This window comes from Pyrus communis, chromosome 1 (assembly GCF_963583255.1).
Source record: "Pyrus communis chromosome 1, drPyrComm1.1, whole genome shotgun sequence".
In the NCBI taxonomy this organism is placed as follows: Eukaryota; Viridiplantae; Streptophyta; class Magnoliopsida; order Rosales; family Rosaceae; genus Pyrus; species Pyrus communis.
This window is the reverse complement of record NC_084803.1, coordinates 16,843,567-16,860,886: the sequence shown is the minus strand read 5'-3', so window position 1 is coordinate 16,860,886 and position 17,320 is coordinate 16,843,567. Positions and strand designations below refer to the sequence as shown.

At 36.3% G+C, this 17,320-nt stretch overlaps 2 protein-coding genes and 1 pseudogene across 3 annotated transcripts; 2 read left to right on the top strand and 1 right to left on the bottom strand.

Annotated features, from left to right (window-relative positions):
- Positions 1 to 390: 390 nt before the first annotated feature.
- Positions 391 to 2,633, bottom strand: LOC137734846 (protein RER1B-like). Of its 2 annotated transcripts, none has more exons than XM_068474150.1 (4): positions 2,477 to 2,633; positions 1,845 to 2,206; positions 771 to 951; positions 391 to 650 (listed from the first exon to the last, which is right to left on the bottom strand). In XM_068474150.1, the coding sequence occupies exons 2-4, from the start codon at positions 2,192 to 2,194 to the stop codon at positions 630 to 632; spliced, it is 552 nt and encodes a 183-aa protein (XP_068330251.1). In that variant the 5' UTR covers positions 2,195 to 2,206; positions 2,477 to 2,633; the 3' UTR covers positions 391 to 629. The 2 variants fall into 2 exon arrangements, with proteins under 2 accessions (XP_068330251.1, XP_068330260.1); XM_068474159.1 differs by having other exon boundaries at positions 1,845 to 2,263; positions 2,477 to 2,613.
- Positions 2,634 to 4,634: 2,001 nt separating this feature from the next.
- On the top strand, positions 4,635 to 6,653 carry LOC137713575 (soluble inorganic pyrophosphatase 1-like; annotated as a pseudogene).
- A 703-nt stretch (positions 6,654 to 7,356) lies between these two features.
- Positions 7,357 to 9,353, top strand: LOC137740572 (gamma carbonic anhydrase 1, mitochondrial-like). Its single transcript, XM_068480415.1, has 5 exons — positions 7,357 to 7,753; positions 7,930 to 8,073; positions 8,276 to 8,401; positions 8,508 to 8,659; positions 8,889 to 9,353. The coding sequence occupies exons 1-5, from the start codon at positions 7,639 to 7,641 to the stop codon at positions 9,156 to 9,158; spliced, it is 807 nt and encodes a 268-aa protein (XP_068336516.1). The 5' UTR covers positions 7,357 to 7,638; the 3' UTR covers positions 9,159 to 9,353.
- The last annotated feature ends 7,967 nt before the right edge of the window (positions 9,354 to 17,320 follow it).

The window sequence follows — 17,320 nt, the reverse complement described above, 5'->3', positions numbered from 1 at the left end:
CATGCTTGTTTAGTAAGCTCTCTACCTCGTACCTTCTTTCTGCTCTTGGAGAAGACGAACTGAATCAAATGTTGTCCGTGCAGGAGAAAAAGCTCCCGGAAGGAACGAGTGCGCTACTGAAACTAGAAGGTAACATATGCAAGCCATCAAAATCCTTCATCCACTCTTGTAGTAGTTTACTGGTTATATTATGCAGAATCTGTGGCCAAGTGCATGAGCATACACCAGAAGAGTTCCAACAACCGCCAGTACGTGTAGTTTATATGCCCCCTGTTGAGAGTTGATCGTTACTTTCCGCCTATGCATGGGTGTTTATCAAGATTGTGTTACTGCAGTCTACTACTGGGAAAATCAGAACGAACCAAAGACAAATGACCCTGAAGCTTTAGAGATAAAATCACGTGTTCTCTTGTTTACGCTAAAAGAAACCGCGTACTCATTCTCAGTTTAGTAATATGAGTGTGTGTTGTAACATGAGAGTCTAGCACATGTACAAAATATACTGAATCAACATTACCTTCAAAACATACTTAAGAACCCAAATTTATCATTTTGCTTTAGCACAAGGTTCTACAAATCAGCACCATTTTAGTTTTTGGATTTGTTGATAAACCGCTCCCATTCAGACTCTACTTCTTTCCAGAGTACCGCTGTCAAAAACAAATGGAGACGGTATAATAATTAGTTTACATTCATGGTAAGGAATGAATGACCTACAATGAGGGCCAACCACAAAGATGAGGAGAAAGCATGAGAAAATGTTGACTTACCCTCTTTCCGATATCAAACGGGACATATTTGTATTTGATCATGTGTAGGATTTGTCGTTTCATTGTGAGGACAAACAGAACAATCCAGTAGCATAGCAGTATTGGCCAGAAAACAGGTACATCCAGCAGAGAAATAAAGGTCATGATGAATGCAATAACAAATGCCTTTGTGATGGAATACCTGAAAAACATCAAACAATTTTGTTTATTAGGGAAAATAAAGGATCAAAATCAATACAACATCAGTGCATTAAACTCTCCAAGATTTTTTTAAACAATTGTATGTAATAAGAGACAATTCAGCTTCGTAATTCGTAAATGCTTTTCATTTTGTGAGGCGAACCATTTTAGTCATGAAGTCGAGAAATTCTAGCATACCAGACGGTAGACACCCATATGCAAGAACTTCTCACATAAGTCAAGGTATCGGACCCTAATTACCGGGCACATGAATCAGGTGGCAACATGAAATTTAAAATTCATTTCTTGATTATAACTCCTACAACCTGATGCCTGAAAACCAATAAGCAATATCAACTAGGACACCACTTCAACAGTAGAACCATCCTTCAGTAATTAAGAACTACTTCCATCATTATTTGAAGTCAAAATGGATTTCTACGATTAGAGTGAAAAGCATTAAAACCCTTCTCTAAAGAGGGAATGTTTACATACATTTCTAAGCAAGTTGAACTAAATACACAGGGAAAATAGCAGACTGATTGTTCGTTAATCAAGAAGTTCCCCCCATCCCTGGCATTATTAGAAGACACTTGAAGCATTTACACATCCTTTAACATACAGAACATATGGAAAGGGGTTTTTCATCAAAATAGGGAAAGAAGTTTCCCCCTACCTGAAAATAAGAAATCTTAGTCTCTAGAACAGACACTTGAAGCATTTACCACTACAACCTACATTCACACATCCTTTAACATTCATAACATATGGAAAGGGGATTTTCCATCAAAATGAACCCGGAACATAAGAAATCACACCGAACCACGCAATACTAGTTTTAATACCATCACTGCACATATGAAGCAAAGCTGCAAAAGGATGAAAGTAATTTACCAGAACTTAAACTCAGGAAGGCGGCGGACAAAAGGCTTAAACTCATCAGAACCACTTGTTGGCAATGAAGGGCCATCCAAGGACTCAAGCTCCGGGTCAACTTTCGGGGAGAAGAAACCGATCAAGAGATTCAAGATGTAGATCCCCAGACCATAGGAGACAACATAGAAACCCTGAACATAGTACACACGCAGAATGTAAATCATTGCCACAACTAGGGTTCCTAGCCACCTATTCACAGTGTGAGGCGTTGACCGATCCAAATAGTACTGGAATGCTCTCGCAAAATCGCTCCGCCATTGGGCCAGTGGCGCCGCCGCTGCTCCGCCCTCACTTCCAAGTCCCTCCATCAAGTTTGGATTCTACCCGAAAGATAAATAGCAGCAAAAATTACTGTCTTTTCGTTTTTGGAAGCTGACCTAATAATAAATCTACTTGATTTGTTTGCTCAAGTTAGCATAAATGATCTAAAAAATGTACGAATCGAAATTTTCTCTCTCATTTTCTCGGGAAACAAACAGGGGATACAGATTTGTTCTTGTGCATAAATCAGTGAACGAATTAAATTAAGTGCTGAGGTTTAAGCTAAATCAAGAAAAAATGAATGTAGGATCAGCGAGAGATAAAATTACCTGGTGATTGAGTTAGGGTTTCGAGAAGTGGACGAAACTTGGAAGACGATGAATTTACGACTGTTGCCTCTCCACGATTGGCTCTTGTCGTCTGTTGATTCGTAATTCGTAGAGCTCTGGGGAACTGCGATGGCGTTGGATTTGACCCGTGTCCAGCACCGTGAGTAGGCTTATAACATTAACAGGCCGGGTCAATGAGGCCCAGGCTCACGTATAGGGCTTTTAAAATATCGAATTTGAACAAGAGATTTCAAGTAAATAAGTCTAAGCTCCTAAAAACTTGAGCTACAAGATCTTTACAAAACTATTGAATTCATAAGTACTCAACATTTAACATCATAGTACTTAACTGTCATTCTCTTTATTTCACGACAATTAAAGATAAGAATTGAACTTTGGTCCTAAATATTGCTCTATCACGAAAACTAATCGCTCTTTTTTTTTTAACAAACGATATTATCTACACTAAAGGAATGAGGTTGGCTTAGCCTCACAATGGACTAGCAATAATGTGGTTCAAACTCGTATTTGACAAGACTCGAACCTAAAGTAATCGCTCTTATATGCACTAAATTAAGTATAATCAAGGGCGGACTCATAGATTAACGTAGAGAAGTGCATTATTATCTTATACATTATATTTTGGGTGACTGATTGACTTGTGTCTCATCAGGTTGATATGCTATGTTTTATTAGGTCATCTCCAACTAAAGGGGCTATGTTTAGCCCCTGTCCAGATTATAGCCCTGCAAAACAATTATTTTTTAAGGAACACTATCATGCCATATTTATATATCATCTCCAACCGAATGAGACTATTTTTTAGCCCCTCATTAATTTGTTATTTTGAAGTTTGTTCTTTAACTTTATTGATTAATTGAATTAAACTATCATATTTATAAATGAGTAAATCTCCATATTTCTTATCTTTATGTAATCTTTATAATTTTTCGGAATGATATGTTTGTTTTGCTTCCGAAAAAAAAATTTCATTTTTCGGATAGGAGTTTAAAGAATGTGAAGAATTGAAATAAAATGACGTAAGATAATATGGAAGGGTGAAAAAGATGTGAGAAATTGTGTAGAAATGGCTTAGATATTTATAGGAAAAACATAGATTTTACATTTCATCTAAAAAAAATAAAATCTAATGACTAGCTGACATCAGCTAGCATGTGGGTTGCTGATAGCTGGGCCCAGCTTTTCGGGCTGGCTAGCTAGCTTCAATTGCCCAGCCCAATGGACATAGGCTGGAGTTTAGCCCAGTGGGTCCCTTTTTTCTTTGGCATGGACCTCCATTGGAGATGATTTTTTCCTCATTTTAGGCTATAAAAGAGCCTATGGTCCTATGACATGATCAATTGGAGATGGCCTTAGTGTGGGATAACTTTTGTTAGGATGGTTCTGATCCTACTAATGGTTGATCTGGGAAATGTAATGTTTATGTTGGAATGATGATGTTGCCCAATTTCCACCACTTGTCTTATGTACTCTGCCCTAATCTTCTTTCGATTTTTTGCCTCTATATAAGAGCTACATTGAAGCATAAACATCTGTAAAACTCATCATTGTTAGCAAAAGACATAAAAGTAGTATCATTCACACGCTCTTACGTAGATCGGCCAATGTAGTTGGCCTTACTTCCTCCTTAAGTACAACAATGACTCTTAGTCACAAATATGGAAATGGAAATATGGTGGATCAAGTTAGGCACTTGCACTATTCTTTTGTGGCATCAAAAAGTGCTATTGTCTCATGGAATTATGACATTTCATGCAATAATGTCTTTACAACATGTGCCTTAATTCGCCCATGGAAACCAACTCCTAATGAATTTTAACGGTCATGCCAAAAATGAGGAAATCTCCAATTTCGGCTTGTTTTCGAGTATAATCAAGTAGTCTTTTCTTTATTTGTTCTTGTTTTTATATGTAATTATGTATAGTTGCCCCCTTGATGTTGAAAGAAATTCCAGTTGTGTTATTAACAGATCATATTTCTGCCTTATTAGTCCTCTGCCATGTTTTTGACTCTGTGAAATTAACTGTTTCTGTGTAATTGATCAGTGGGTGAAATATGATTTGTTCAAGAAGATTATTTGGTTATGTTGTTTTTTTCTTCCTTCTTTCTGTTTTGAAGGTTAGTGTAAAGGGTGAACATGGCTGACAATGATGGAGAAGGGAGTGGAAAGGATTCGGGGTTACCTCACCCTAAGCTCAATGAAAGAATCCTTTCTTCATTGTCAAGGAGATCGGTTGCTGCTCATCCCTGGCATGACTTAGAGATTGGTAAAATTTGTTGGCTTTTTGACTTGTAATCTTAATTTCTGTCTTATTTTTTGTTCCTAAGCGTTTCCTTATGTCAGCAAAGTTAGAGACCCTAATTCTTTATGTACAGAGGATACTTGGACTCGCATGTAACAACATGTGAGAAAGTGAGGTGCCATGTGTTATAGGTGTTACTTGTGTGTGTGTGTGTGTGAGCTGAGAGAAGCTTAGAGTTCGTTGTGTGTGTGAGTATTGCACTTCATTGTGTTGTGTGTGCGCGTGCGTGTGTGAGTTGAGAGAAGCACAGATTCCTTTGTGTGTGTGTGTGTGTGTGAGACTCGTATTCAAGAGTTCCATGTATAATTTGACCTCAACTTTACATGTTTGGTTAATAATGCCCGATGTTTTTGTCTATGCAGGACCTGGTGCACCAGCAGTTTTCAACTGTGTGAGTCATTGTTTCTAACTTTCTTTTAGTCTTTTTATTGTTCTGATCTTTTAGAAAAAGGACCCTTTAACAAATCCAACATGTAAGTTATGGATGTGTTGCATATGGTCGCCGTGGATGAGTTAAAACCTTTTAGAATAAGATCGTGGAATGCTTCTATCAGTGGACGATGACTTAAATAATCTTCCCCACTTTTTGAAAAATAAATGTCAAAAAAAAAAATATATTTAGCTGAAGATTCTGTTACACTAGTTACATCCAAGTGATAATTTCTGTGGCAGGTTGTTGAAATTGGCAAAGGCAGCAAGGTTAAGTATGAGCTCGACAAGAAAAGTGGCCTTATAGTAGTAAGACTCTTCTTCTTCTTTCCAAATGATAAGTTGTTGCCTCTTTAGTTAACCATGCTTATTCATTACAGTTAGAGAAATTTAAACATGGGCCCTGTATATTTACCGTTGTTTGGTAGACATTGTTATCATAGTGTTTGCTAGGGTATTGGCATCTAGTGTGAAATTGATGCCTTTCATGGAGGACACTAATGCATGAGGCTCTTTAACGCAGGTGGACCGAGTGCTTTATTCATCGGTTGTTTATCCACACAACTATGGTTTCATCCCACGAACAATCTGCGAAGATAGCGATCCTATAGATGTCCTGGTACTGATGCAGGTAATGTCATGTGGACACATAATCCACTTAACTTTTGGAAATAGATATGATCTTGACATCAATCTTGAGGGGAATTCAGGGTTTTAAATCTAGATCAATGCGTTTAAAGAACTTAATGTAACAAGCAAAGGAAGTTTTGTTTATTTTACTGCTGTTTTGATTTGGCTATCAGAATTTCAATATTTCTTCTTTGTATCGCTTCCCCTCATAGCGATCTGATTTCATACATCCAGAAGTGGGTGTAGCTATCGATAACATGAGCTCTATTGCAGGGTGAAAAGGATGACAAGATTATTGCAGTATATGCTGATGACCGAGTACCGCCATTACACTGACATCAAGGAGATTCCTCCACATCGCCTTGCAGAAATTCGTCGGTTCTTTGAGGATTGCATCCTATTACTACATTGCGTGCATTCCATTAAATTGAAGCGGTTGGGAGTCGTCTGACTCCACAGTTATGAATTATACTTAATCTATTAAAAAACTTTGTTTGTCTCTTTGCAATATGAACTGGTTTTTGCTGTATGCCCTTAGCTCTTACGCCCTGATAGACAAAAAGAATGAGAACAAGGAAGTTGCTGTTGAAGACTTTGTACCTGCTGAGGCTGCCATCGAGGCCATCAGATAATCCATGTGAGATAAACTTTAGTTCCTTTCTTTTCACGGTCGCCTATGATTATTGCAAATAGAATGTAAAATTTTCATTGTTATTGTTTTCTTAAAATAAAATCTTGTGTGCAAGAACCTGTATGCATCTTACATCGTGGAGGAGCTTGAGGCAGTAGGCTAACTTGTAGGCTTCATAATTAGCAAAATGGCTGGAACGATTTATTAATGTAGTGAGACCCGTAAACTAGTTGTTGAATACGAAATTATCGCGCTTTATCTCTGGATTTTAAATGATTGATCTTATGTGGTACATATGATTGTATATCTCTTCTGTGTGTTGAATAATGTTTTGTGGATGGTAGATTTTGTCATCGGATGATTTCATGCAACTTTGGATGCAAAGATTTACCTTTTCAAGTGATTGAATCTAAAAATTTGAGTTGTATTTGCTTTTACAGTATTTTTAGTGCATGAAAAGGAAGTAAAATGTTTTGGCATTAGGGTACAAAACTAAGAGAGCTAAACATGTATTGCTAAATTGGACAAGCATATGGGGCAACTGATTTGTAGCTCGGTTGGTCAAAAAGCATTCGCCCTTGAACCGATGTCTCATGTTTGAATCTCCCTTTTCATAATTGGATGAGTTTAGTGGAGATTATTTTCATTATTTGTCACAAAAAAAGATCACAAGCCTTGATCCTCAAATCCAGTTCCATGCTCAAATACTCAACCTTACCATTGTCAACCCCGGCATGAGTATCCTGCCAATTTCTCTCATGAACTTGTATTACATTACTGATTTTATCATGATAAAAAGAATTAAAGAGCTCGTTTTCCCTCTTTCTACGTGGTATACATATAACTGAAAGATCACATTACGATACTGTAGGGAAGCTGTAGTCAATAACCACCAAAACAAGATCCAGGCAGGTGACTAAACGGCGCGCATTGGTTCCGAGTGAGCGAGTCCAGTAACCTCCTTCGCTGGCCAACATTTCCAACCCACTTGTCAGCAACGCCGCTCTCCTCCTCAAACCTCTCAAATTCTCAAATGCTTTGCTCCACCACCCACAGCTGAGACCGCGACTGAACCCAGTACGCGCCGTCCCATACACCATCCCCTGCAAACTCACGCTTGTCGACAAACCCTCCTATCTCCGACGACGATGGGGACCCTTGGCAGAGCAATCTACACCGTCGGATTCTGGATCCGCGAGACCGGCCAAGCCATTGACCGCCTCGGTTCCCGCCTCCAAGGCAATTACTACTTCCAAGAACAGCGTACGCCCCCAATTCTTCTCCTTCATCTCCCAATTCCTTCAAACCCTAACTCACACAAATTTGCACACAAATTGCACAATCCTGAGTCTGTGACTTTGTTTATTGAATGTCGAATTGAATTTTGAGATGTGCCGTGGTTGAATTTTGCGTGATTTTGTTTCGATTGTTGTGATTAGTATCGCGGCATCGGACGCTGATGAACGTGTTTGACAAAGCTCCTGTGGTCGATAAGGAGGCGTTTGTGGCGCCCAGTGCGTCGATCATAGGCCAAGTTCAGGTGGGCCGAGGCTCCTCCATTTGGTACGGTTGCGTTTTGAGAGGTAAGCATTTCAGTGAATTTTGATCACTATATTTTAATTTTGTTGTTACCAAAGTTTGATTTGGATCATATTAGCTCCTAAAGTAGGGTAATTTTGGTTTGAGAATCCAGTTCTGTGAAAAAGTAAGCCAATTTGTTGTTGGGAGTAGAAGCGTAATCCCAAAGATGTTGTATTTACCTGATTGTTGTTTTCGGGTGTGAAGGTGATGCTAACAGCGTCAGCATTGGGTCTGGGACCAACATTCAAGACAATTCCCTTGTTCATGTGGCAAAATCTAACTTGACTGGCAAGGTTTTGCCTACCATTATCGGAGACAATGTTACTGTAGGTGAGTAATGTGTGATTGTGTTTCCGGTGATTTTAGCATGGTCTTGATGTGGGTTTAGTGTCAGGATCTAATTCTGGTGTCGTGGTTTTCGATTTGAACTGTGCAGGCCACAGTGCTGTCTTGCATGGATGTACTGTAGAGGATGAGGCATTTGTTGGTGTGGCTGCAACCTTGCTTGATGGGGTTTATGTTGAGAAACACGCCATGGTTGCTGCCGGAGCCCTTGTAAGGCAGAACACAAGGATCCCCTGTGGAGAGGTATGTCAAAACACCCCTTATTTGCGTGGAATGTGACAAGTCCGTACCCAGTTAAACTAGTTTCTTGATTGTTCAAACTGTTATTACAAAAAGCTCACAATAAGTTCATCCAAGTGACTCAGTGCGAGCTGACACCTTTTAGCTGAATGTAGCTCTTTTTGTTTATTAATTTTTAACGACCAACTTAAATTTTTCGAACTGGTTGTTTACTGAATGTTTTATATAACAGGTATGGGGAGGGAATCCAGCAAAGTTCCTGAGAAAGCTCACAGAAGATGAGATGGCCTTCATCTCCCAGTCAGCCTTAAATTATTCCAACTTGGCTCAGGTTCATGCAGCTGAAAATGCAAAGCCCCTCGACGAGATAGAGTTTCAGAAGGTTCTGCGAAAGAAGTTTGCACGCCGTGATGAGGAATATGACTCGATGTTGGGTGTCACTCGTGAGACACCGGCAGAGACTACTCTTCCTGATAACGCATCGCCACCTAAGGCTGCTTAAGAAAGTACGACTATTAACGATGTTGGTAATGGTACCACCTCTTTGAGATTTAGTGTAAGTGAGTGTTTTTGTTTATGTGCGGATTTATAGCGAATGGCTGCTTTACATTTCGAATAATTTTTGGGGCCGTCTGGAGTGTGAAGGTCAAGACTCAAAACACGAAGTATAGCATATGGCTCTGCTCGTTCTCTCTGATTGATGTGCAACTTCTCTTCTCTTATGATATAAAGCAAGTAAAATCAGGCATCGAAACCTGCTGACACTTTTTTCACATCCTTTGATCGATTTAGTTGTGGACTTAATAAGAATTATGAACGGGATTGTTAAAAAAAATTAACAGTTTTGAAACTACAATTTATAATAATTAGAAAATAGTTCTCATATTTAAGCCTTTAAGGTGTGCAATCGTAGATTTTGTTTCATCACGCTTTCTTCTTTTTTTTTCTTTTTTTTTTTTTTTGTGAGAAGGTTTCATCAAGCTTTAAATCAATCAAAAGATCATTCAATCCATTTCGTTTGGGCGAGATGGAAAATGTGAGTCACGGGGGCCACGGATTTTGATTTCACGGATTTTTGGCAAAGTTAGATTTTCAAAAGTAAACTAGAAAGTAGACGGTTTTAATTATCGAAACATTCTAGAACGAGGAAAAGAGCAGAGAAAATAGAATGAGAAGGTTTGACGGAGGTTGTCGGCAGGATAGCCCAACAAACTAACAACCTTGGATCAGATTGTATGGATTTTGCAGTATTTCTCAACTTCTGTGGGCTGGTCTATAAATCTGTAAACGGATCGGGTTTGTTGGGTTTGGGTCGGATTCAATCCGACCCGTTAAGTTAACAGGTCATCCGAACCCAACCCGTTAATCTAATAAGTCACCCATTTCACTCGTTAACCTCCGTTAACATTTTGTTTTTTTTTTTTTTGGCACTCCAATACACTTACACATGTTAACTACGGAAATTATGAACTTCACCTAATTGAAAAGGATTTCCAAGAGAGCAAGATCAGCAGCCATATTTAATGCAGAAAGCCATTCAATCTTGTAACCTCAGATCATAGTGAAAAAGTCCAGTAAAACAAAGAGCAAAACTTGCTGTTAAAACTCGCGCTCCTCCTCCTCCTCCCCAAAATCCAAAATCTACAGTTTCTGGGGTTTGAATTTGTTTATTAATTTACCATATTACAATCGATTCCGCTCCCCAAATTCTAATTTATAATCTCGCCAAGCGATGTCAACTATCGTCGACAAAATGTCCGGTGACCTCCACATGACGCCGGAGCTCCGCAGAGAATGACTGAGCTTACCAACTTAGCCAGATGAGTAGAGTATATAATGCAGATAGAGGTGTTTGCTCAACAGGTTTGGTGACCATGGTGCAACCAACAGCTAAGAGTTTATTTTTTGTTGTTAAGGCTTTACTGAAATTACTTAAACATCATCCACTAACGGGTGTTAACGGGTTGACCCAAAGTGATCCGTTATTTAACGGGTTCACCCGTTAACAATCCAACCCGTTAAGCATTCACCCAAATACTAATATCAACAGGTCAGATTAGGTTAACAAGTCAAGTCCAAAATTTCAGGTCTACTGGATTGGATAAAGAGCTATTATTTTTCTTTCTATTCTCAAACTTGAAAGTTAAACCTGTCTATGCGTCATCAACTCAAATCTTTACTTCTCCAATCCAAAAAGATAATTAGTTGACAAGTAAATCTAACTTAATTATCCTCATCATAAGTTTGAAATTTACTCATTTGGTTAAAAGTGTCTTCAGCCACTGTTCATGTCGAAATAAATTACAACGTAGAACAAACGTAAAGATCATAATTTACAATTTGAAATAAAAGTTAAGCACATCATGCTAGGGATTCGGGAACGTTAATACTTCAAAAGCATTTTATCCGTTTCACGCTTTTGCAGGACCATCACTAGTCTCAAAATCTTAAGATGTATCACGGCAGTATCATCTCACTTTACAATTTGCAAGCAGACAAAAAGTGGGGACCGAAACTTAGACCTACTAGAATCCAACTTAAGGACACTATCAAAAAAGACTTCGAGACCAACCAATGTATATCAAACTTGTGCTTTTTAATGTTTTCACAAGTCATTCTTCATGAATTGAGATCCTCTTCGATGTTTTGTGTTCAGAGCAAACGGATTCGGAGATACGAACTACTCATTTTAAATCCTACATTGATTTTATTAACTTATTTCATTGGTCCATCTTATACAAATTAAAGGTCTGAATCTTTCTCTCTCTCTCCGCACACTGCAAAATCCGGAGAGAGGATCTAAATTCATTCTTTCACTAGTTTGTTCGTGTAAGATGGTGGCATGCACTTTCTACTATTTATGTGCCACCCACTAAGTTAGGAATGGCAAGCAGTATGACTACCACGTCTTATCTAATTCAGATGTAGAGAGAGAGAGAGAGAGAGAGTGAGAGAGAGAGAGATTTATCCTATCCTAATCCTGTACTTGCGCTCTCCCCTCATGGAATAATTCCATAATTCCTGCTTTGTATACAAATATTATACAATATTTGACAGTAGGTATAATATTCTGCATCGTTAAACAAAGCAAATGAATTCCATTTTTCAAGCACAAAAATGAAGACTTTTGGTGCCTTTTTCATACGAAAGTGGCAAACACAAGGGCCCAGAAAAACCCCCTCTCTTCTTTTCTGGCAATTGGCATTCGGCAATTGGCATTGGCGTGCATGAGAGGCTTATGGGATACCCAACCTCACATTTCAAACATTTCAACATTTCAACAAGGAAAGAGAAATACGTTGTCAGAAGCACTTGCCTTAAACTATTCAAACACGTTCCCAAATTTCTTTCTTTTCAAATTTTTTTGAATTTTAAACATACAAAATTCATTACAAATTCAACTTGCTCGTAATCTACTGTTTTTTTTTTTTTAAGTTCTTATATTATTAAGCAGAGGGGAGAGAAGAGAGTTCGAAAATATAATATTAGTAGAGAAGAGGGGAGAGTTTTGAATCCAGAATGGACGGATAGAAATCCAACACCATTCCATTAGGATATTGGACCAGCTCGTAATCTACTGGTTCTTGATATTGAATGAAGTCTCAAGTTTGAATTTTTATGTACGCACTAATTAAACAAAAATATTGAGCATATGAATCTCAAATTGGGTCACTTATCTATGACCAATTCATTTTAAAGTGAAACCTTAACTTTTTTCATATTATCAAGACATGTTACCTATGTATTGAGTCCAAGGTCTAGGTGATGCCTCGTTATCAATGCCTACGTTCTCTCACGTCATCCAATATGTATGTCCATATGGTTAATGGAGGATGCATATTGGGACTCAGTGATCCCAGGACCATCCAAGTCCTAAAAATATACATGGGAAGGTCTTTTGAGAACCTTCCGAATATTTGATATGAGTCATTTTTGTGCTTAAAAAATGTTTGACGAAATGTTTCTCGCATGTTGCGTCAAAAAAGCTCTTCAAATTTTCTCAATAGCACTCATCAAATTGTTTTGGCATATGTTAATATTTGTTGACATGAGCACAACTTGATTTGACTGACAAAAAGTTAACCAAGAGTTCAACGAAATGTCTTAGTAAATAAACGAATTTTTTTTACACGCTTTGCGTTCTATTTCAATATAAAAAAGAGTGCTACTAGACTCACCCCAATGTCTTATTTTCCCACACACATGATAATCCCACCCACCATAAAAAAATTAAAATAGTAAAATGTTATTTTTCCACCCACCATTATTTCCAAAATAACCCTAATATATTTTTTTAAATAACTCAATTATATCTTTAAATAATATTATAAATAAATAAATAAAAATAGAAAGAAATAAAAGAAAATGCAAGACCTAAGACCTGGACATTCATCATCTCCTTCACACCTATCACTGCCCTGCAGAGACCCCGAATCCCTAAACTACTCTTCTTCCTCCTTTTTTGTCAAAACCGCAGATCTTAAACCCAAGTCTCTTTTTCCTCCATTGAAGTTTCTCGCCTTCATCTAGCCGACGCTTATTCCTTCCTCCAAATTTTGCGTCGATTCTAACACAAATCTTTTCCAACCTCTTTCCACCAAAGATATCACACCCCACTCACCATTATTTATTTATTATTTTAAATTATTTTTATTTTTTCAAAATTTTAGTACTTAAGTAAATAGGGGTTTAAGAGTGTTCTTTTAAAAGGATAAATATGCTATTAACATTTTCATTAAATGGTGGGAAAATAAAATACCAGAGTGGGAATATCAGCACTCATAAAAAATTTAAACTTTTATCACTGGAATCCCAAGATTTGAATCCTGAATCCACCACTACTTGTGACTCATGTGGAAAATAAGAAACTTTCCATATTTTGTATTACTATAGTTAATTAGTTTTATGATAAAACATTTACTTTTTCAAATAAATATTTAAATTTTAAAATTTAAAATACACTCAATAGGCAACAAATCGCATATAAATTATAGACGATTCTGTTTATGTATAGATGTTTGAATCGTTGAATGCAAAAAGAAAATAAATTAACTTTATCTATAGAAAAAGGAGAAGCCAAGTGCTTTATGCATTGGATTGGACTGTTTGACAGGCAATTTGGGAACAGGTGCCAAAGTAATATAAAGAAGAAGATACTATCCATAATCCATGTGTTTAGTTTAATTTAATAGCTGGATTACTTAATTACATTCCGATTCCCAGAACCTTGTTTTAATCCTTTTTTCTCAGTTTTTGTCCTGCTTTCAGACAAAGAGAGAGACACACAGTGTCTGTTGTTTCTTTTCCTTCTTTGGAATATGCAATGTCCTCAAAACAAGAAGCAAAATTACTAAACAAATTATGTCCAACAAGCTTTATAGACACGGTTTGCTTCGACAGTTGTTATTTTGAGTGAACGCCTGTTGATCGTTGACGTATGAAACTTGTAAGTTATAACGCATCTTTCACATTCTACATCTTATGTGACGGTCGCATAATCATAAACTTGGGAGAGAAACGTTGTGCAATTATTTCTCCTACATGGGTGTTTGTCGTTGGAATTTCCCTTTATATGTGTTGCTTGTGCTTTACTTTCCTAAATCGGTTCCTCTTACTGTCATTTGCTTAATTGCTAGTGATAATTTAGTTGAATAAAGCTAGACACATCAAATATGTTTCAGATACACATTATCGACATTTTATCCGTTATAGGCATATTTAAAGTAATTTGAATTTGAATACACAACATTATGGTTATATCATGAGAAATTTTAAGGAGACTCTCTTAAAGTGGGATTCTCCGTGGACTCTCTGCCCACATCTCATGTTTTTTGCACGAATATTGATATTAAAATGTAAGGTGACAAAAAATTCATGGAAAATCATATTTTGAAAAAGTCTCTTTAACATGTATCTCATATCATTCAAGAAATTAATATAACGAGTGTGACAGTACTACTCATCCTAGCTTATGAGTTTGTGACAGGGCAGAATAATAATTGAGTGATGCAACCAAATTGAATGATTGTTTTTTTGGTCCCCATTGACATGGAGAGAGAGAGAGAGAGAGAGCGCCCATGGCTAATAACTTCACCCTGGTAACAGTTAGGGTTATAATATAATGTCTCGGGTGGTGCTATATGCATACATTTTTTTACTTTCCACATATTTTTTAAATTTTTTAACTGTCGAATCGAATAAATTAAAAAAAAATTAAATGATAAAAATTAATAAAAAGTATGTGATAGCTCCATCTTAATGTCTCTATGAAACCCTGCAAAAATGGGAAGCATCAAATCATACATTACATTATATGCACATGCATATATATTATTTATCCACATTAAAAATTTAAATGCTCCAACTACCACCCTTTGAGGAGTTTTTCATTTTTAATGTTGACACCTAATTTCTGCTTGCAGATTGCAGGCTGTGAGAAAATTTTATTCCTTTTGATGATTGAATTTAATATAAATTAATGGATTACGTAGCCTTAATAATATACGAAAAAGAAATGAAAAATGCATTTGAGTGCTTTTTCTTGTTGCAATTAGCATTGGAATTGTGCATGGAATAATGTTTGGCTACTAAAAAATAAGTATGAACTTCTACTTAAAATTCTTTATATTTGAATCACAAAGTTTTGTGCCTATGATCAGAACTTTCATACTATGAATCACTTTGTAAAGATCGTCTCTACAAAAATGAATTGAAAAAGAATTGTTACTAGCACTTTAAAATTCTCATTTTGCATTATTCACGAGTGTATTTTTCTTTGTAAATGGAAAAAATTTGGACTGTAAAATGAGAATTTTGGAGCACCAATAACAATTCCCTAAAGCTAAGGTCATTTAGTCAATCTATTCTAGAAAATACATAGATGGTTATGCTTTTACCAATCTAGTCATCTGGTTTTATGCAGTTAATGACTAAACGATATTAGTTTTAATTGATTTTTTTTTCAAAGGCAATCTTTATAGATTGATTAATAATATGAACAGTTATAATCATAAAAATGAAGTTTTATGAATCTGAAACAAACAGTTTCAAATAAGAACTCCTACTCATTATTTGAGTTGCCAATTATTATTCTTATACATGAGCAATGTTCCAAAGTTGATGATGATTTTTTTTTTCCTTTTAAAAAATAAATTTACATGAGCCACTTAGGTTACGATCTAATGATATTTCTCTTCACTTATAAGTGAAAAGATTTAGATTCGATTATAGCCAAATGCATGTTTGAACTACATTATTGCTAGTCTATTATGAGGCTAAGCCCATCCCTCCTCCCTCAATGTAGATAATATCGTTTGTTAAAAAAAATAAAAAATTTACATGAAAGATCATCAACGGATTCTAAAATCATAAATCGAATATTTAATGATGAATTTTCAGTCCAAAAGGCTTCCATATTCTTCATTCAAATTTCTGCTTTCACCTTTTGCCTCGAAAAATCAATTGTAAATTAATGTTAAAAATGCATGCATCATCTTTACGTTTCTTTAGCAAATTCATTCCAATTTCTCATGGTTGATGATTACTCGATTAGGGATTCTCTTGCAACCAATACTCATCAATGTTGATTTTAACATTATGAGAAAACAAAATGAAAAGTCGATGTTTATTTGAAACAAGAATGCGGGTGATATTTTTTTTTTTTTTTGAACAAGTGATATTATCTACGCTAAGAAGAGAGGGTGGGTTTAGCCTCACAATGAGTTATTAATAATGTGATTATCGAATCTAAGATTTCTCACTTACAAATAAAAAGGAGAACACCGACGAATTAACAATTATTATTCACCTAAAATCTATAGCCCAATATAACATTTGTCATGAACCAAGGTCTAGTCTAGTTTCAAAATTAATAAAAAATAAAAAAAAGGGTCTAGTCTAATTACATGAAAGTTCGTATCATGTTTAATTGAATGCATGTGGGATATTGACGTTAGCAAAATTTACGCTATTTTATTGTCTATGAAGTTGTCACAATCGAAAGTGTTACAAAATAGTATCCTAGATGGGGTTAGAATCCAAAAAATTAATGGATGCACGTAGACGAGAAACGTCGATATTCTCCTACAAGCAGGATATGACAAGTTACTTTCCATCAAATCAAATCAAATGATGTCATATAATACCTAAAAACTAAATTCACCACTTCAAAGTAACCTCTACCATTCGTCGAGAGGCAATCCCAGACTTCTCTTAAAAAGACAAAGGATTGTTTGCTCTCTCACTTCTGATGTTTTTTTATTTGTATGGTCACGATTAAGTCATATTAATATTTTATATTATTATTTATTTTTGTCTTATTATCTCTATAAAAAAATAATATAAAATGTTGACATGGCTTAATTGTGATCACATAAAACAGGAGGGCATGGAAGTGGAAGGACAAACAATCCTTATCCCTCTCAAAGACACCACCGTCCAGGACGGATTGAAGTAAGGACTAAGGTGGTCCCAGGACTACGAAGTTTAAAAAATATATATGTGAACGAGGTCTTTCGAGGATTAAATGTTTGGTACGAATCTTTTTTGTGTATACTAAATGTTTGATGAAATATATGATAGACATATCTTAACATGTTGTTGTCTCGACAGGACTGGATAAGTTTTTTCTATACCACTTATCAGATTCTTTTGGCATATGCCATT

Coding starts and splice junctions, on each gene's coding strand:
- LOC137734846 (XM_068474150.1), bottom strand. CDS start 2,194: ATGGAGGGACTTGGAAGTGAGGGCGGAGCAGCGGCGGCGCCACTGGCC. Junction 952..1,844: donor CTTCCTGAGTTTAAGTTCTG/GTAAATTACTTT, acceptor GATGTTTTTCAG/GTATTCCATCACAAAGGCAT. Junction 651..770: donor CGTTTGATATCGGAAAGAGG/GTAAGTCAACAT, acceptor TGTTTTTGACAG/CGGTACTCTGGAAAGAAGTA.
- LOC137740572 (XM_068480415.1), top strand. CDS start 7,639: ATGGGGACCCTTGGCAGAGCAATCTACACCGTCGGATTCTGGATCCGC. Junction 7,754..7,929: donor TTACTACTTCCAAGAACAGC/GTACGCCCCCAA, acceptor TGTTGTGATTAG/TATCGCGGCATCGGACGCTG. Junction 8,402..8,507: donor CGGAGACAATGTTACTGTAG/GTGAGTAATGTG, acceptor TGAACTGTGCAG/GCCACAGTGCTGTCTTGCAT.